Source organism: Melampsora larici-populina (genome assembly GCF_000204055.1).
Source record: "Melampsora larici-populina 98AG31 unplaced genomic scaffold MELLAscaffold_1, whole genome shotgun sequence".
Classification (NCBI taxonomy): domain Eukaryota; kingdom Fungi; phylum Basidiomycota; class Pucciniomycetes; order Pucciniales; family Melampsoraceae; genus Melampsora; species Melampsora laricis-populina.
In genome coordinates, this window is record NW_006768765.1 from 1,230,470 (window position 1) to 1,247,898 (window position 17,429).

Here is a 17,429-nt window from a genome sequence, read left to right on the forward strand (position 1 = left end):
AGAAATGGAACAAGCACATGTCATTGTATTGCACGTTGTCAGGATTACCTCCTAAACTTACCAATCAAGAATCAACATGCATTTCAATTCCACCTCAAATACGGCATCAGCATTGGAATTAGGAGAGTATTTAATAGACAAGATCAAGTGAGTTTACGTTTGATTACATTTGTTGAGATGGATAGATAAATGATAACAAATCGACATCTTAGTGAATCAAACACCAAAGGCTTTGAGGCGTATGATGCCAGTTCGGACTCAAAAGTGCTAGTCATGCTGGTGGTACTATGCCATCTGGGAGATTCCCCGATGCATGCTGAAATATCTAATACAGTAAACCCAACAATAACTTTAAGCCCTTGTCGAGTGTGCAATCTTCAAGTCGATGAAATGGAAGATAAAAAATCTAAAGAATTCCTTGAAGGTTTTTTGGGTGTGGATCATCATGGTAATACTGTAAGTTCATAGTGTCTAAATCATGTAAGGAGATAGTTGGATAGAATGTGTGCTGACAAAAAAAACATGAATCAAAAGTCTCACCGTCTTGCACGCAATTGGCATGAAACTGCGGAAAGAACAAAGGAACTATGGAGGTTGGTTTACAAGTTTGGACAGAAATCTTGAATCAAACAGCTTGCAAAGGAATGGGGAATACGGGATAGCTTAAATGCTGAGTTTATCAAAAGGATAGGTGAAATGCATTCTGCAGATTCATCTCTTGAAGAAATCTATGAAGTTTGGTTGAAACTAGGGGAGGAAATGGGTGACAGATTATTTAACCCCTTTCTAAGATTGGATGGTGCGTATTGATCTGACCATAACATTTTGAATCAATAGCTATTCTTGTAGTTCATTGAGAAAGTGTTATTGAATTTATATAAAAACAGGTTTTGACGGTCATTCGGACACCCCAGTTGAGACTCTTCATGTTATACTCCTGGGTATCTTGAAATACTTCAACCGTGAAGCTATGGACGAGATACCAAAATCTGAACACGAGAAGATCCGGGGAAGATGGCAATCTTTTGATTGTAATGGACTCAGTGTTCCCCCTATTCAGCCTAACACGATGATCACATATTACAAGAGCTTAGTTGGTAAGGAATTACGGGCGGTGGTCCAAGCCGCTCCATTTGTTTTATTTGAATTTCTTACTCCAGAGAAGCGGAGGCTCTGGACTTTGCTCTGTCATCTTTGTTCATATGCACTACAGACTAAGACTACAAACACACACAAGTATGAAGAGAACCTTTCAAAGATTGTCAGCCGGTTTTTATTGGAATTGATATCAAGCAATGCTCGATGGTCAAACAAGCCAAAATTTCATATGCTCCTACACCTTGTTGAATCAATTCGCCGATTTGGTCCTTCAAGTCTTTGTGCAACCGAGAAATTTGAAAGCTTCAATGGTGCAGTTCGAATGGCTTCAGTTCATTCAAACCGACAAAGTCCAAGCAGAGACATTGCTATCACATTCAACAACTTGAGGCTATTACGATTGATACTATCAGGTTCAAGATTCAAGGATAGAAGATACAACTCGATGAGGAGAGCTGGATCTGAGGTATTAAAGGTTTTTGAACAAAACCGAGTCATTCAGCAGATGCTTGGCTGGGATCAAGACTGGGATAAAGTACCCGAATTGACTGCACATTGTAAGCTTCATGGAAAAATCTCAATTTTGAAATGGAAATGTGTTCATTTGTTGATAAACTTGATCTCACATTTATTGAAAGTCAACAAATCAAATTCATCAGTAACAGTACCGGATGTTCTAAAAAATTTGAGCAATCAAGTTGAATGGGCAACAATTAATCACATCAACTTATCAAATGAACAGAAAGTCAAGATTGGATGTTTTGTAGCAGTAAGTTCACAGATTGTCTCATTACCATACCTTTGGTGACAGTACCATAAAATTGAACACTTGAAAATTTGTTTCATTCCTATTCAGCTAGAGGACCCTGATGATCAAGTGAAGATAGGATATGTGAACCAGATTTGGGGTGATCGCAAAGGAGGACAGCATCAATGTTATGCTGAATTAACTGTCTGTGACTTGACCACCCAACTAATACCTTTTTATGGGATGCGAGGCTTGGTTGAAGGAAGCAGGAAAGTATGGGTCAAGGGTAAAGTGGGTCTTTCAATCTATATTTGAAAAACACCAAAAGAAAAAGCTAATACTTTACCTCTTGAACAGGCAATCTTGTGCGTGTTAAATGTGCAACATGCATGTGCTGAAGCAGGATGTGTGGTTACATGCTCAAAGCCCAGAATCATTGAGCGAACAGTGACCTCAAGTGGTCTGCCAATGACTTCTCATAAAGCAGATAATATGTATATCCTTAATTCTGCTTCTTTGTATTCGCCAGAGGTACATCGTGAATTGGCAGGAATTAATATTACTGAGGTATCTCCAGAAGAATGGAAGGCAGGCATTGAAAAAGGTTTGAATTTTTGGAGGAGTGAAGGTAAGAAAGGGGCAAACAATCCAATTTTGGCCGAGTAAAAAATTATGAGTTTTATTCTCTTTAGTGTTTTGTTAGAACAAAAGATTGAAATTTTTATCAATATATTAGCAGCTGAAGTTTCAATGAATTCTTGATGCACAAGTCTTGCAAAGGGACGTAAATTATTTTGAAACATATCACTTGAGAATGACAAAGTCAAACATTTGAGAAGGATTTTGATCACGTGGTCTGTGAACCACTCAGATTCATCACCGGTGACAGCCTTGATTTCTGTGACGTCATATATAATCAAGAATTCTGACTCCCGTTTATGAAATCTCTTCTTTACCATCACTCTTCTTCACCATTGCCTCCAATTCAACCATGCCTCCAGCTCGTTTGTTTTCCATTTTCAGATTTGAATATCTCCTCAAGACCTTTGGACTGACTTTTTGCTCTTCTCCTCTGACCTGACTCGTTGATATCTACATTTATTGATATCATCTCAATGCTTCAAGCCTCTGCTTTTCAAGCACGCAAAACTGGTTTTAGTCCATATCCAAATCCAAACCCAAATCCAGGCAACAATGAGATTGGTTCTTACACAGGAGGCAAGTATTTTGTTCTACTTTCCTCTTCTTCCTGCTTAACTTTTGGTCTTCATTTTTTTTACCTTCCAGCTGGATCGTTTGGTCATTCAGGTGATGGGGATGGTAAATCTGATGACCATGTTTCAGACTTAAACGATCAAAATTCTGCTAGTGGACTATTCAAAGACCCTAACAATTCCACCGACACATCTCTTTCCGGTGCACCTGAAACTATGTCACCTTTTGAGAGTATAATGGATACTCTACCGGTCAATGTTCGCAATATGGTGACCAGGATTGTTGAGGTAAGTAAGATACTTACATCATCTTGTCTTTGTATCCACTGATTGATTGAATCTTTCAACTTGGTTCTTATCACGTAGGGTACTGACGATTCAGAATGCTTTGCTGTGAATGTTGCAATGATGGCTCGGCTAGAACATCTGTTTATGATTCATACGGAAGTACAAGCAGAAAACTCCAATGCCAGCTGGGCTCCTGTAGATTGTTTCAAGGTATCACTATTGTTACTCTCCGCTATCTCAATTGATTACTTCCACATCTAATCACAATAAACATTTCCCAATACTTGTGTAGAATTACAGTCGTAATTTGTGTGCTCAATTTTTCATTGACCCCACCTTAGAGGCATTTACTACTCTCCTTACGGATGGCCCCAATGGTCAAAATAATTGCCTTGAGCGCCGAGTATTGGTATGTATCTTTGAAATTATCTGTGCTCTGTGTTGATTTCACCCTTTACACCATACCTCTTTCAGTCTGATCTTCTCAGCAAAAACGCCGAGGGTATACGAGATGTTCTTCCTAAAAACTATGCTGGCGAGGATGGCTCAAAGGGGGGTGCTGCCGTATCAGTTGCTCTGAAAGAGATTGAACGAAATGGACGGAGTACATTTAGAAAACAAGTACGTTATTCCTTATTCCTTATAGATTGTCTCCTTTATCTTTCTTTTCAAAAGATTTACATCAGTTGGATTCCCAATAAGCTCCTCCACAACGTGTTGCCTATCAAAGCAGTGGCACCGAGTGTTCCTCCTTTCAACCTCAAGGATTTCTGTGGCTATGTAATTCAGATTTTCTCTACACGCTCAGCACTCCATGATGAATTTGTCACTCACCACTAAGATTGTGAATCTTTTGTAGTTGATACACAAAACCTACCCTAGCAAGAAACACATCAGTGCTGATGCCCTTTTCAACAACTTAAAGCCTGGACATGTCATTCGAATTGCCTTTCTGGTAAGGATTCTCTCTCTTAAATTATCTTATTTCTTCCTTACTCTATCACCGTCTCAAAAACGATTGCATTATCTAGCGCTTGGCTTCTGTTTGCATCTACGCACATCCCGGTCAGGATCGCAAAATTTGCCAATGGCAAATAATTGATCAGAAGCTTGATGATATCAAAGAGCAACATTCAGCTGAATTTGCAGAAGCGTAAGTAACTCCTTGTCTTGTGCTTGTTGAAATGCTAGTCAACGTTCTTAGTTTTGTCTTTTACTTCATTTCAGTTTTGGCCGACTGGTTTTGATAAAAGATCATAAGATCTTTGATGGTGTGCGCTTGTATACCGAAATACAAAAATCTTACTCGGACGACCTTGTTTTACCAAACGATGCGGAGGTGCGTGTGGAAGTCGCTACCCCATCTGAAGTCCCTCAATTCCATCAGAGTTTAGCATGATCGTGACCATGCATCTGTACAAATACTTTGTCTCCCTCTATTTGTATCCATAGCTTTATCAGACATAGTTTTACCTTTTGGGTGGGAGCGAATGAGAAATTACAATTTTTAATTCATTTTCTGAGCTTTTGGTCAAGACCAATCCACTCCCCGCTCCTGTATCGATCCAAATTGGATCGGTCAGCAGTTTTTTTTGGATCCCATGTTGAGCTGAGCGATGTCGCAATCATGTGGAGCCAATGTCAGTGCTAGGTGGCAGCTTTCTATGTCACCCTCACCTGGTGGAATCGAGCAGTGTATTCGGATGGACTTCACGCCAATGCGAGCCTGCGACCACCTCACCGTCACCAGAGTGGATGGTGAATTTCTTGAAGCCACGGCAGTGTATTCGGATGGACTCCACGCCAATGCGAGCCTGCGACCACCTCACCGTCACCAGAGTGGATGGTGAATGTCATGAAGCGACTGGCCACATCGCCAGTCGTATCCAGTTGATGTAGTGAAGCACTGTGGTGTTCACATCGCTACCACATGGGCGGTACTGTGAAACCTAAGCTTAACTAAGCCCCTCTCGCGCGGCTGCGTCCGCGCCCCTCGAAGAGGGGCTTACAACGGACTCGTACTTTTTGGCAGGAGAGCTCCAAGAATTAAGGTGCCTTAAGTAGTTTTTTGGACTTCTCCTCGAGCCCTCACCGTAGAATTTCTCAAGTTTCTCGTATGTTGTTCTTCACACTTTTGTACATGATCTGGTACCTCATAGTTTGTCTCACCTTGAGGGGAAGTGTTATAAATATGCGATGAAGATTTGGTAATATGTGTGCTTAAGTGCTTTCAAATTTTGTATCCAAGGCATATGAAGAAGGCTTAGGCCATTACAAGAGGACGTAAGGCCTTGTAAGGCCCATTCTTGACACAGCTCTCAAAGCATGCAGAGCTATCTGTTTCTCATGAAACTTGTGCCAGCAAATGTACAAAGGCATGAAGAAAAACATACCAGCAGCTCACAAATTTCTACGGTGAGGATTTGAGGAGAAGTCCAAAAAACAACATAAAGGGACTTAATTCTTGGAGCTCTCCTGCCGAAAAGTACGAGTCCGTTGTAAGCCCCTCTTCGAGGGGCGCGGACGCAGCCGCGCAAGAGGGGCTTAGTTAAGCTTATGTGAAACCCATGTGGTTCATGGTTTGCGGTCGCCACGTCACAGGCCTCTCGTGAATGACACGTGAACCACTATAGAGCCCAATGGCGACGTGGAATCCACGCTGCGACTGCCCCGTGGTGTATATGGGGTATTGCCAAGAAAACTGTATTGTGAAAGGGGGCCAGACAGGCCAGACCTCTACAACTCACAACATTGTTGAACCAGGCATGAATTTAAATGCAACTTTGATCAATCTCCACAGAAGTTGCACCCAAGGTTTCAAAATTTGGCAAGGAAAACTCTTACAAAGCTTGTTGCAAAATTCTTGGCCACAAATCCTTGTACTGATTTAAGAATTTCTGTTGAGTTGACCTCTATTCAAACTGGATCATATCTGTCTATCTGGTCAGTAGTATGCCCAGGTTTCAGAAGAACTTGAAGCATGAAAATAAATGTCAAAAGAAAAAAGACTCACCTGTGACCTAGTATATATGACCACATGTCAAGCTCCAACTGTTTTCCAAGATCAGTATGATGGCACAAGTGTACCTACTATTATGTCTAATGCAGTATAACTGAGGAGGAATGAGCCTCAGCCAGATCCTTAAGGAATACATCAGCTCTGACTGTTATGATAACATGGGCTTGTTTCTGCTTGTAAAAGGGTGTACTAGTGGCACCGGGCATGGTCAAGAGACAAAAATTGTGCCGGGATCGGAGCACCTTCTTGTCAGAGGCTGGGCTCATAAAATGATCATCAGTATGTGCTTCGCCATTCACACATTCTACAGATACATTCATTCAATCCATAATTCTATCTGGAGTATAGTTTGGCCAGATCGATATGGGTATCAAATCTCCTGATTTCCTTTCCGTGTGCAATAATATCTACAACTTCCTGCAAAAAGAAAACCATGGCAGAATTCAATGGGTCAAATAAATCTGATTGGATTTTGTGCTTCAACTTCTGGTTCACAAGGTCTCACAAGGTAGCCACGGGGCCAACCCGCCTCTGGACCCCGCTACGTACAAACTGAACTGACAATCGGCGCGCCTTCTTCGTCCTCTCTGCATGGCGCCGGTCAAACCTCGAAGTATGCACCACTCAACCTTGCATTCGCTTTGAGATCGAAGGGTCTTGCAAACCACTCACTGCGACTGTGGTCCTTAAAGCTGAAGCAACGAGCAAGCCCAAACGATCGTATCACGCACGAACTCAGTCTACCTGCATACCAAGTCTGGTCCTTGACACACGCTGACATGATGGGTCAAGACTCAGATTCGACCCTTTCCACGTTTGCTGAAGAGAAAGAATTTTTTGAAGCCCTCAATCGATTTGTATCGCAGACGAGCGTTGATACAAACACAAATGATCTCGATCCACGATCTGAACCACTCGGCACGTTATCAAAAATTGTAAATTGGTCAAGTGAACTAGAAACCTCACTTGCTTGACATGTTATCTGTTGCTCAACTGTTTGCCCGATTTCATTGACATTGCTTCAAATGTTTTGCTTGACGCGTTCAAACGCACTGGTCTGGCGGTCACAGATCGATCTCTATCAAGAACAGCCTTACCTTTTGGATCCATATCTTGAGAGAATTATATTACCAGTGGTGTCAAACTTCCGAAGATGTCTTGAATATCTTCAATCGAATGCAAACTTGACCGATTCGCCAGTGATTCAAGCCAAATCTGCACCGGACATGAATGAGCATCTCAAGAGCATCTCGCGCTTCTTGTACCTCCTCACCAAAGTGAGAGGTTACAAAACTGTCGGTCAGCGACGTTTCGGATGTTTCATCCCAGAATACTTCGAATTCGTTCAAGCTGATGCTGCAACTTTCGCCTGCTGCGCTTTGTGCCAATAGTGCGATTTTTCCCTCATGAAATTGATGATCTTTCGTTGGTCCTCGCAACCTTCAGTTTGCCCGTCGAGAGATCTCTGCATCCTGCGACTTTAGTCGAGACTTTATCATGGGAATTTAGGTATATAATGCTGCTGTGGTTATCTCTTATATGCATGATACCTTTCGACTTGATGCATTTCGATCAAAAACCATGCAATCAACAACAAGGTCTTAACACGAGCGACAATATCCAGAAGACGGGGTTGCAATTTCTCAGCTCACCTGGTAAGGAACGGGAAGCTGCTGCGCTAGTTTTGGCTCGATTGATGCTGAGGTAAGCTTAGATTTGCATTATACTTTTACTCCTTCCTGGATCGTCTCACTAAATCAAACGCGCTGATGCTGGCTTTGCAGGCGAGATATGACCTCTGACTCCCTTAAACCGTTCTTGGACTACGTTGTGGATCGGCTTGAGTGTCAACCGCCCTGTGATGTTTTCGAAGTCCGTCAAGAAATGTTTAAATGGACCACCTGATGTCACAACTAAAGAGAATTTAGTTTTCGCCGCTGCTTCTATTCATTTAGGTGACTGGGATCATACAGGCTCTATGTAGCATAGCCAAGCTAGCCCTTCCGTCGCAACTTCAAGCTGCGATACCTCAGTTGTATCGCGCATTGGCCATAGTCGATTCCATATCGTCTGCGTCGAGGACTATCACCGTCCGAAAGCTACGCACCAAGCTAGCTGGCCGCATTGCGATACTTTGTTTGTCGGCACCCCAACACTTATCAGGAAATGACAATCACGAGTCCATGGAAGAGGTCGAAGAGATCATCCAGCAACTCCTGAATGCACTTGAGGACAAGGTTCGCCATTTGATCATCGATTGTCTCTTGTGGATCGAATGTTGATGACCATGGAAATTATTCGGGGCACCAAGGATACTATAGTGCGATGGTCAGGAGCCAAATACCTGGCTCGACTTGCTAAACGATTGCCCTCTGAATCTGCATGCCAAGTCAGCGATGCCGTACTCGACTTGTTTGGGCCTTATCAACCGGGGACGGACTCCAATTCATCAAGCGTATCTGAACATACATGGCACGGTGCTTGCTTAGCAAGTGCAGAATTTTTGCGCTGGAAGATATTCCCACTTTCCCGTCTTCAGCGGCTGCTGGATTGGACGATTCGAGTTGAGTGATCCATCGGATAATTACACAGTAAGATCTATGAAAGCTGATGGAGCGTGTTGAATTGATACAGGCACTGCATTTTGAGCGGCGGAAGGGTGTTCAAAATATAGGTTCAGGCGTACGTGATGCAGCATCGTACGTCCTGTGGTCAATAGGACGCGCGTTCACTGCGAATGATGTTGTTCCTTGGGGCGAGCGGCTTGCAATCGAGTTGGTTTTACAATCGCTCTTTGATCGCGAGGTTCACATCCGCCGTGCGGGAAGCGCAGCTTTTCAAGAGAACGTCGGTAGGCTGGTAAGAGTTTTCATCGTACAGAAAGGCTCCTTGAATATATGGAGCACGTACTTACCGCTAAATCCGGGCTTCGATTAGGGTGTATTTCCTCATGGGATCCAGGTTCTTCAACTTGCGGACTTTTTCACCGTAGGATTGCGCAGATCTGCGTTTTTAATAGCAGCACCTGAAGTCGCCAAGTGCGTAGATATCCCTTTTCTGATAACTTCAACCTGCCTTTGACAATGTTATTATTCAAAGATATGAGGTTTATCGGCAGTCGATATTGAATCACTTGATCACAGTCTGTATCTGTCACTGGGATAACGAAATACGTGAACTGGCTTCCCAGTCAGTTGGAAAGATTGCTAGCTACTCAATTAACCAGATTTCTGAAACGATCCTCGAGATAATGGTATGATTTACAGCTTTGCCTTTTCCCGAAAGACTGTGCTAGTGTGGCTGACGTCCCCTGCTGCAGGCTGTAGATATCGACTCCAAGGATATAAACAAAGTCCATGGCACGTTGCTCACATTGGCTGAAATCGGCAAACTGCATCATCAGGAGCCTTCATCCTGGAAATTTCGGCAGAAGGTCTTAAATATCCGTTCACCCTTGACATGGAAAGAACTTGTAGGCTGACAAAATAGCTCTCACTGACCAGATATTCATGACGATCACGAGCGTCCAAGACGCATACCTAAAATCTTATAGCTCGAACCCGCTACTGATTGGAATCTGTGAAGGACTTTTGTACAGTTTCTCAGCGGATCAGCCGGATGCCGCAGAATTCCCAGCATCACTCTTTTGGAAGAACGTATTGACTATCGCGCTCAAGCGCCCTGATGACACCTTGCATCTTGCTATTCAACGCGTTTTGCATAAATTTTCAAGCGTTGGAGTGGGTCTCGGTCACATCAAGTACGATTTCTTCTTGATGCTTTGCTTGTTTGGGTGATTGCAAATACAGGATGGACCGGTTTTAATAGTCTGTTTCCTTTCACGAATTACTACTCAGGCTTCTTTCAACTGAACTTCAAAAGGGGCGCCCGGTTTCCAAACAGGCTGCAGCTCGTCTGCTGGGTGGTTTTGTGTTCAAGGTGGAACATGCCCGGCCCTTGTTTGGACAGGCGCTCGGTATGTTATTGAATTGCGCTGATAGGGAGGTCAGTCAGCTCCCGTGCAGTTCTTCGATTCATCGCAGAGGAATGACAACTTTTCACTCTTTTGTGCAACAATTCTCGCTGCTTATCTTTTGACACTTTCAAGAAACCGATAACTGGAACGAGAATCGAATTGAGACGAAATGCAATAGAATCTCTCGTTTCTTTGCTGACTAATCTGGACGAGGTCTTCGAGGATCGTGAGTGATAAGCGTTGTTCAATACCTTGACCTTACTTGGAGAGTTATTATCACTAAAATATGTCCAAAGTCGTGTCTCCTGAGCAGTTTTCAGCCGTCATAAACATCTTTTTGAGCGGAGTTCGAGACTATACCACTGACGAACGTGGTGACGTGGGATCCTGGGTACGCTCTTCGAGTCTGAAATGTCTTGAGACATTGATAGACTTCTGTACTCGGGTTCCACGTCGGATACCCCGATATGTAACAAGGAAGGTGATCAACGAGGTGTTGGTCGGGATCCTGAAGCAGACAGTTGAAAGTATCGATAGTCTGCGCGAACGAGCATGGTATACCACATCGAGACTGCTGTGCGAACCCTTGGCAACTGAAATTGATGGGTTCGACTCTCTTGCCAAAATATTCAACCGGTTGAGTCATTTCCACATGTATGAGGATTGTGGAAATGGACATTAACCGAAGTCATACCTCTTAAAACATCAATGCGCAGAGATAATGCAGAGCACTGGAGAGAGCTATCTTGGACGTTTCCTCAAACGTTGGAATTACTCAAGTTGAGCGCTGATGATGAAAGTGGTAGTATGCGTGACTACATTGATAACATCGTGGAAGGTATCGCATCTCTTATTGGTGGCCAGGGAAATCGTGACGTGAGTCAATATGTTTGGGACCCAGCCAAAATTGTAACAAGGCTTACAAGGAAACATTGGCGCATTACATAGGCACGCGAAGCGGCGCAAATCTTTTGTTCTTATCTGAACGCTAGTCAGAATGTCAAACTCATCAGGGAGATCGTGCGAAGGTGCCTCTTGATTGCACGCACACGGGTCAAAGAGCCCAAGTCCATCATCTTTGCACTTGAAACCCTTGCCATGCTTCTTGAGCTACCCGAGACGCTAGGCATATTGGAACGCGAAGCATGTGATCAAAAACTGTTGAGTACCCCTTACAAACCGAGATATTTACGACTAGTAGGAAGGTACTGACCCAACGTGATGACTAAAGCCTCAGAGATATACTTTTAATAGCGACGCATGGATTGGGACGTCCAAACTTTCCCATGCCTCGGGTAATAGTGGGTATGAAAATGTAGGTCACATTGTACAACACATCTGACTCGCCAAGCCCCCATCTCATCTTTGTGATCACTGTTTGACTTCGCGCATGTACCAGTGTGATTCGACTTACCAGCTTCGAAACCACAAGGACCAATGCGGGCCAATATCTGCAAAAATATCTCACCCATCGACTTCCTCGGGTAAAATGGACTATCAAAATGAGATCCGCGCTCGCAGACACTTATTGATTTGTTGTTTGCTTTGTGTGTCAGATTCGTAGCATGACTGCCGAGATGATGTATAATCAATTACAATTTCATGCTGAGGAGATGCCTGAGGTCGAGGAACTTTTGACTGGAACGGACTGGTGAGTTGGTATCTTGAAGGTTCAAAAGTTCAAGTATAGATAACAATATTATTTCCTTATTTGCGCTTTCGTAGGTCAGCAGACGTGAATGAATATCAAGAGCAAGCAAACAAGATATCTAACGTTCTGTCAGGGTCTCCTGCTAGGGACAAGGACTTGGCGCATCACGCTTAATCAAGATTCTTTCAGATTAAGAAATAGCACATCACTCTCAATTGATACATTGCAAAGTGTCTAGTATCTTCTGTGGTTGTCTAATTCTGTGCTGTTAGGGTTATTGGCCGTGTTAGGTATTTGATGTTCACGGTCATGGGATTTTCTTCTCTTCATCCTCTTTTTCCTCAAGTGTGAATCCAGTGTTGACTGTAGACGTTTTTACAGTTACTGAAGAAGACTTACTTCCTTCAACCAACCTCTGGAAGAGGCTGCCTTAAATTGGCAAATGCAGAATTATATGGGAATTGTTTGCTTCAAGTATAGTGCTTATCCCTGAAAACAAGGAAATCAAATCAGATCTCCAAAACCTATCCCCTCTGCCTAAACTCGCCTTTTTTGAATTCCAAAACTGGTTTTGGAATTGTGAGATTGAGGACTCTGTGTCCATAGCTTTTTGGAACAATTGATAGTTTTTTCAAATCCCAATCTTTGGAGCACAACCCTGTTCTACATTTCCTTATTTTCAGTGATAAGCCCTAAAACAATGGAGGGACCAACATTCAATTAAAAAGTTAGATTGGCCTGCAAATAGTCCAGACCTTAACCCAATTGAGAACATTTGGAACATCATGAAAAAAAATGTCTTGGAACAGCACCAACCTAGAACTGTTCAAGAAATGCGTGAAGCACTGTATACCAAGTGGAAAGCAATCCCTCAGAGCAAGTTTCAAGCTTTAGTTAAGTCCATGCCTGATTGATTCAAGGCTGTGCTCAAAGCAGAGGGCGGACACACTCACTGGTAAAAGTTGTTGTATTTTAGAGTCTACATTACATTTTTGAATCCTGGAATTCATTCATATGTACTCTGATCAGTGGCCATCTAGACCATGTACTTTCAGGTAAAGTAGTAGTGAGATTGAGAGCTAGATAAGCTTGCTGAGAGTTGCCAAATTGGTGAGTTATGGTACAGGTACGTAAACTTTTTGTCACCGACTGTACAAGAGTTTGGATGTGAAACTAGAGGAATAGCTTTTTCTCAGGGAGCACATGGAGGCTGAATGAACTCAGAAGCTGTGCGATTTGAAGATAGATGAACCACACAAGCCTTGACTTTCATCATATCTTTCTTCTAAATTTTATCCAATAATAACTTGGAGCTGATCAGAACTTGGCACTTCACAACCATAATGTTCTATCTCAAAAAAGATTGAAATTTTGCTTAAGAAACACCAGAAAAACAAATTGAATCCAGTCAGATATGTTGTTTATATGAGTCCCTTCAAAGAGGATCTCCATTCTCAAGACTCTTTGGGAGCAACTTTTTGACTGTACAGGTCATCTCTGACTGTCAGAATCTACCCAAAATGGTAGAAGTTAGTAGATACTCCAAAAGAGTGATTCATAATAAAAGGAGGCATATAATGATACATGGTATCTTCTGCTTTACAATCAGTACTTAAGTGTTGGGGACACTAACCTAATGCCAGTCTTTGCTCATTAGAACTGGTTTATACTTTTCCTGATCAAGGACCAACCTTGAGTTGTAGAAGAACATTGGACTAATTGATTTGTAATAATTGGTTGGGCAGAAGGACCAATTATGGGATACAAAGTAGAAACTGGGATTTTTCTCCCAGTTTCCCAGTTTTTGGTTTTGGCTGTATTTGAGAAACTGGGAAACTGGGATAAACTCCCAGTTTTTACTTTGTATCCCACAAATGTAGGTTTTTTTTCTTGGACTTTTCAGGTTGAAAGGGGGTTGGGGGTGGAATTGAATTGAATTGAATGAAGATCCAAGAGTGTTGTTGAAGGTGATGGAAAATCCCCACAGGATATGTAGAAGGAATCAGATGTTGGGTAGTACCTTGGTGAAGTTGACTTTATCTGAAGAGATGATGCATAGGCTCAGAGGGATGCATGGAGGGATGAAGGATCAACTTGAAAACCATGGTGATGGTAATTGTTGGGGCAGCTTGGAGGTGTGCTTGGAACAGAGTCCAGAAAGGCAGAACATATTTTTTGGAAAATGTTCTGGATTTTTTTTTGGAAAAGTGTCAGAATCAACTTTGTGTAGTATAACTGATACACTGATTTTCATCCATGGGGATTGTGACAGAAGAATCAATCCAACCAGTTTGAGATTCAATAGTACAGGGGCTCATTTTAGATCTACTTTTCACAACCACCTCCTTTCTGAACCATGAAGTCTTCAATTAAAAATATAGAAGTATACCTGTGTCCTCCCTGAAAGGGTTGGGATAACATGACAAGAATATATAACATAATAAGGATCCAGAAAGGTGTAAGGAGATGTACCAACAAAACACTTCTTTTTTGACAAGTGAAAGCAAATCTGACCATCCTTGGTGGGAGTTTTTCTTCTGTTTTCTTGTTTCCTAAGCGGATTTTACCAAGCCTTCTCTCAATTTAGCCATTGGATAAATACTATATTGCAAGTAGAATATTTGACACTGAGTCATGTAAGTCTTGGTGTTCTAGATTGTGCAATTCAATCAAGATCTTGATCCCAGGTAGCTAGAGTCAATGTAGCTGAGCTACATATCATGTTTGTGATGGGTTGCCACAGTCTGGGTGGTATGCAGGTAAAAGTCATTCTAGAACCTCGCAGCCTAGGGTGGTGCATCCCAGGCAGCTCAGAAGTAATATAGCTTTGTTAACAATGCCTCTTGGGTTGTGGCAACACCCCCGTCGCTACGCTATAATCACCATTTTGCCAAGCGTAGTGATTTGGCGCTATGAAAAAATCACTTTTGCTACGCTTTTTTTTTGGAAGCGCTATGGGCCTTTAGAGTGGTGCGGCTTAAAAAACCGCTCCGCACCGCTATGGTTGTTTTTCACGCAAGGAAGCGCTTAAGTGCGTGATCGGGTGGGGTAATTGAGCAATGACCGGCGATTTGATTACGCATGTATTATAATTGGCTTTGGAGTGGGGATTTGAGAAGAAAAAACAAAGTAAAAGATGAAAAACAATTTTTTTTGGTTTGAGATTTTGCAAGAAACAACAAAGTAAAGAGAAGGAAACAATTTTTTGTGTTTTGTTTGTTTTAGGATATCACACACATTCAGCTTGCAGACTATCTTTTGATTCATTGGAATTGTAGGAGATCACACACATGGTTTTGAGATATTTTGTTAAGGATAGAGATAGGAAGACAAAGTAAAATTGATTGGGATGAAATCACTTTTTAGCCTTGGTACTAGAAGCCTCATAAGCTTGGAGATAAGCTGCTGCTTCAGCAAATATACCAGATAAAGGAATTTTTGACTTCAGCCACTCGCGTACACCAACGAGCCTTGAGATAGCCCTTGCAGTTAAAGAAGCTCGAGCAGGGACTGCAATGTCAGCAGCCAAAGAAAAGGTCCTCTCGCAAGGACAAGAGGTACCAGATAACCCTAAATAATCTCGGGCAAGAGATGCAAGGACCGGGAAGTCCTTCTCGTGCTCCTATAAGTAGTATCAACAGTAATCAGAGACAAGGTTTAGAAGAGATTACAAGAGAAAGAATGAAAGAATGAACAAACCTTCCACCACTCAAGCTCAGACTGATTAGCAAGCATAAGATGAGCCCCCTCAATATAGTCAGGATGCTCTTCCTGACGTTGATCAGCAGGTGACTGAGTGGTGACCTTTGTTGTAAAAACATCGAATTGAGTGCAGTCCGGAGAGGGTGAAGTTGAAACGGAAGGAGTTGGGGTCACTTCGTCGGAACTGAAGTCAATAGGCTCTTCAGGCCAATCTTCAAGAGCTTTTTCGAAGACTTTTCGAAATAACTTTTTGGCTCGAACAGCCTCTTCAGGGTAATTCAGGTCAAAAAAGCGAATCCGTAAGTGAGGATTGAGGATCGTAGAAATGACAATTGCATCACACGAAACCGCTTCAGATTGATAACCTTCAAACTTGCTGCGCATCAACTCCACCATGGCCTTCAGTTCTAAGTCTTCGCAGGAATCAACAAGGTGATCAAGATCGAGAATTACCCGTGAGTATTCAGCAAGCAATATACATCCGGTGGCCAAGTTGCCTTCCATTTGTTTTGTGGCATACAAAAAAACCTGCATAAAGGTGTTAGTGAGAAGTAAAAGAAGTCAAGAGTTTACAAGTATACAGAGACATACCTGCAGTATTTTCACCAGTGACTCGATTGAGTCCCATTCGTCAGCACCTATCTGTAAACCTTGATAATATCGAGTTTTTCTATCACTGAGTAGAATAGCATCAATGACCTATTGATTATGAGGGTGTAAGAGAAGGAGAAACAAGGAATTGATGAGTAAGATAAGGAGAAAACCCGCTGTAAAGACATTCCACTCACATCACGCGCATCACTCAACCTTTTGAGGTAGTCAGCGTCAATGTTCCATCACACTCCCCACCCAGAGATGGGTGAGCAACACTTGTATTCCATCTGCTTAGCTTTTGCTATAAATTCTTGACGTCTTGCTGAGCTTCTAGTACACAGGCTATTGAACTTTTTAGCCTATAAAGATTCATGGATCAGGTGACTGAAAAAAGAGGTAGAAGGTGGGGCAAAGGTGAACTACTTACTTTACGAACGGCCTGAGCTACTTGACTATCATTGTCAGCTGCACCATTTTCAGAATCCGAATCGGAAAAGGTATCATCAATTGTGTCTTGATCGGGATCAGTATCATCATTATCCTCGTCTTCAGATGAGTCAAAGTGTAGTTCTTCATCGCCTTCATTCAAAGTCATGATTGGAGTTGGTAAGGTAATTCCGGGCGAAGTAGTCGGCTTGACGTGACCAGCGCGTAGACCAAGAGATTTCAGGCCTGCTTTGACAACAAGGCCAATCGTGTGAGTGTAACATTTAATTTGATTAGCACTTGCATCCCAATCCACCGAATCTTGAGCTTCCAGAAACATGCTGGATAACTCGTTAGCCATAGTTGCATTTGCGCTCGCTGAATCAGTTGTCTGAGCTAAAACGTAATAGAGCAAATAGCAATGGTTAGCTGAGAAGAAGAAAGAGACGAGACAATGAGATAAGGGAAAATGAATAAGCAAAAACAACCTATCTTTTTGTGAAGACCATTTGTGATCAAGAACCGGCCGACTGGTTGTGCAAGGAGCCGGCCAGCATGGTGCCAGGTGACTAACTTAAGAGTAAGGTGAAGGGTCTGGAACTTCCAGTCGTTGTCAATATACGTAGCAGAAATACCAATGAAGGCTTTACGACGGCCCTTAGTGGTCCACACATCGCAGATTAGGCAAAACTTACCCTGATTAGACTATAGAA

The 17,429-nt window shown here is 42.5% G+C and overlaps 2 protein-coding genes across 2 annotated transcripts; both read left to right on the forward strand.

Moving 5' to 3' along the window:
* Positions 1-2,837: 2,837 nt before the first annotated feature.
* MELLADRAFT_86846 (uncharacterized protein) lies at positions 2,838-4,747 on the forward strand (the record flags this gene model as incomplete). Its single annotated transcript, XM_007403526.1, has 9 exons — positions 2,838-2,850; positions 2,972-3,348; positions 3,427-3,558; positions 3,641-3,757; positions 3,823-3,969; positions 4,024-4,128; positions 4,208-4,303; positions 4,380-4,501; positions 4,576-4,747. The coding sequence occupies 9 exons, from the start codon at positions 2,838-2,840 to the stop codon at positions 4,745-4,747; spliced, it is 1,281 nt and encodes a 426-aa protein (XP_007403588.1).
* Positions 4,748-7,720: 2,973 nt separating this feature from the next.
* Positions 7,721-12,168, forward strand: MELLADRAFT_86847 (uncharacterized protein; the record flags this gene model as incomplete). The annotated part of the gene is made up of 19 exons (XM_007403527.1): positions 7,721-7,757; positions 7,852-8,071; positions 8,213-8,347; positions 8,448-8,604; positions 8,679-8,930; positions 8,975-9,226; positions 9,305-9,405; positions 9,467-9,620; positions 9,844-10,127; positions 10,225-10,372; positions 10,476-10,569; positions 10,640-10,734; positions 10,825-10,979; positions 11,060-11,219; positions 11,292-11,503; positions 11,575-11,658; positions 11,743-11,827; positions 11,900-11,994; positions 12,069-12,168. 19 exons carry the CDS (start codon positions 7,721-7,723, stop codon positions 12,166-12,168), a joined length of 2,820 nt encoding a protein of 939 aa, XP_007403589.1.
* Positions 12,169-17,429: the final 5,261 nt, after the last annotated feature.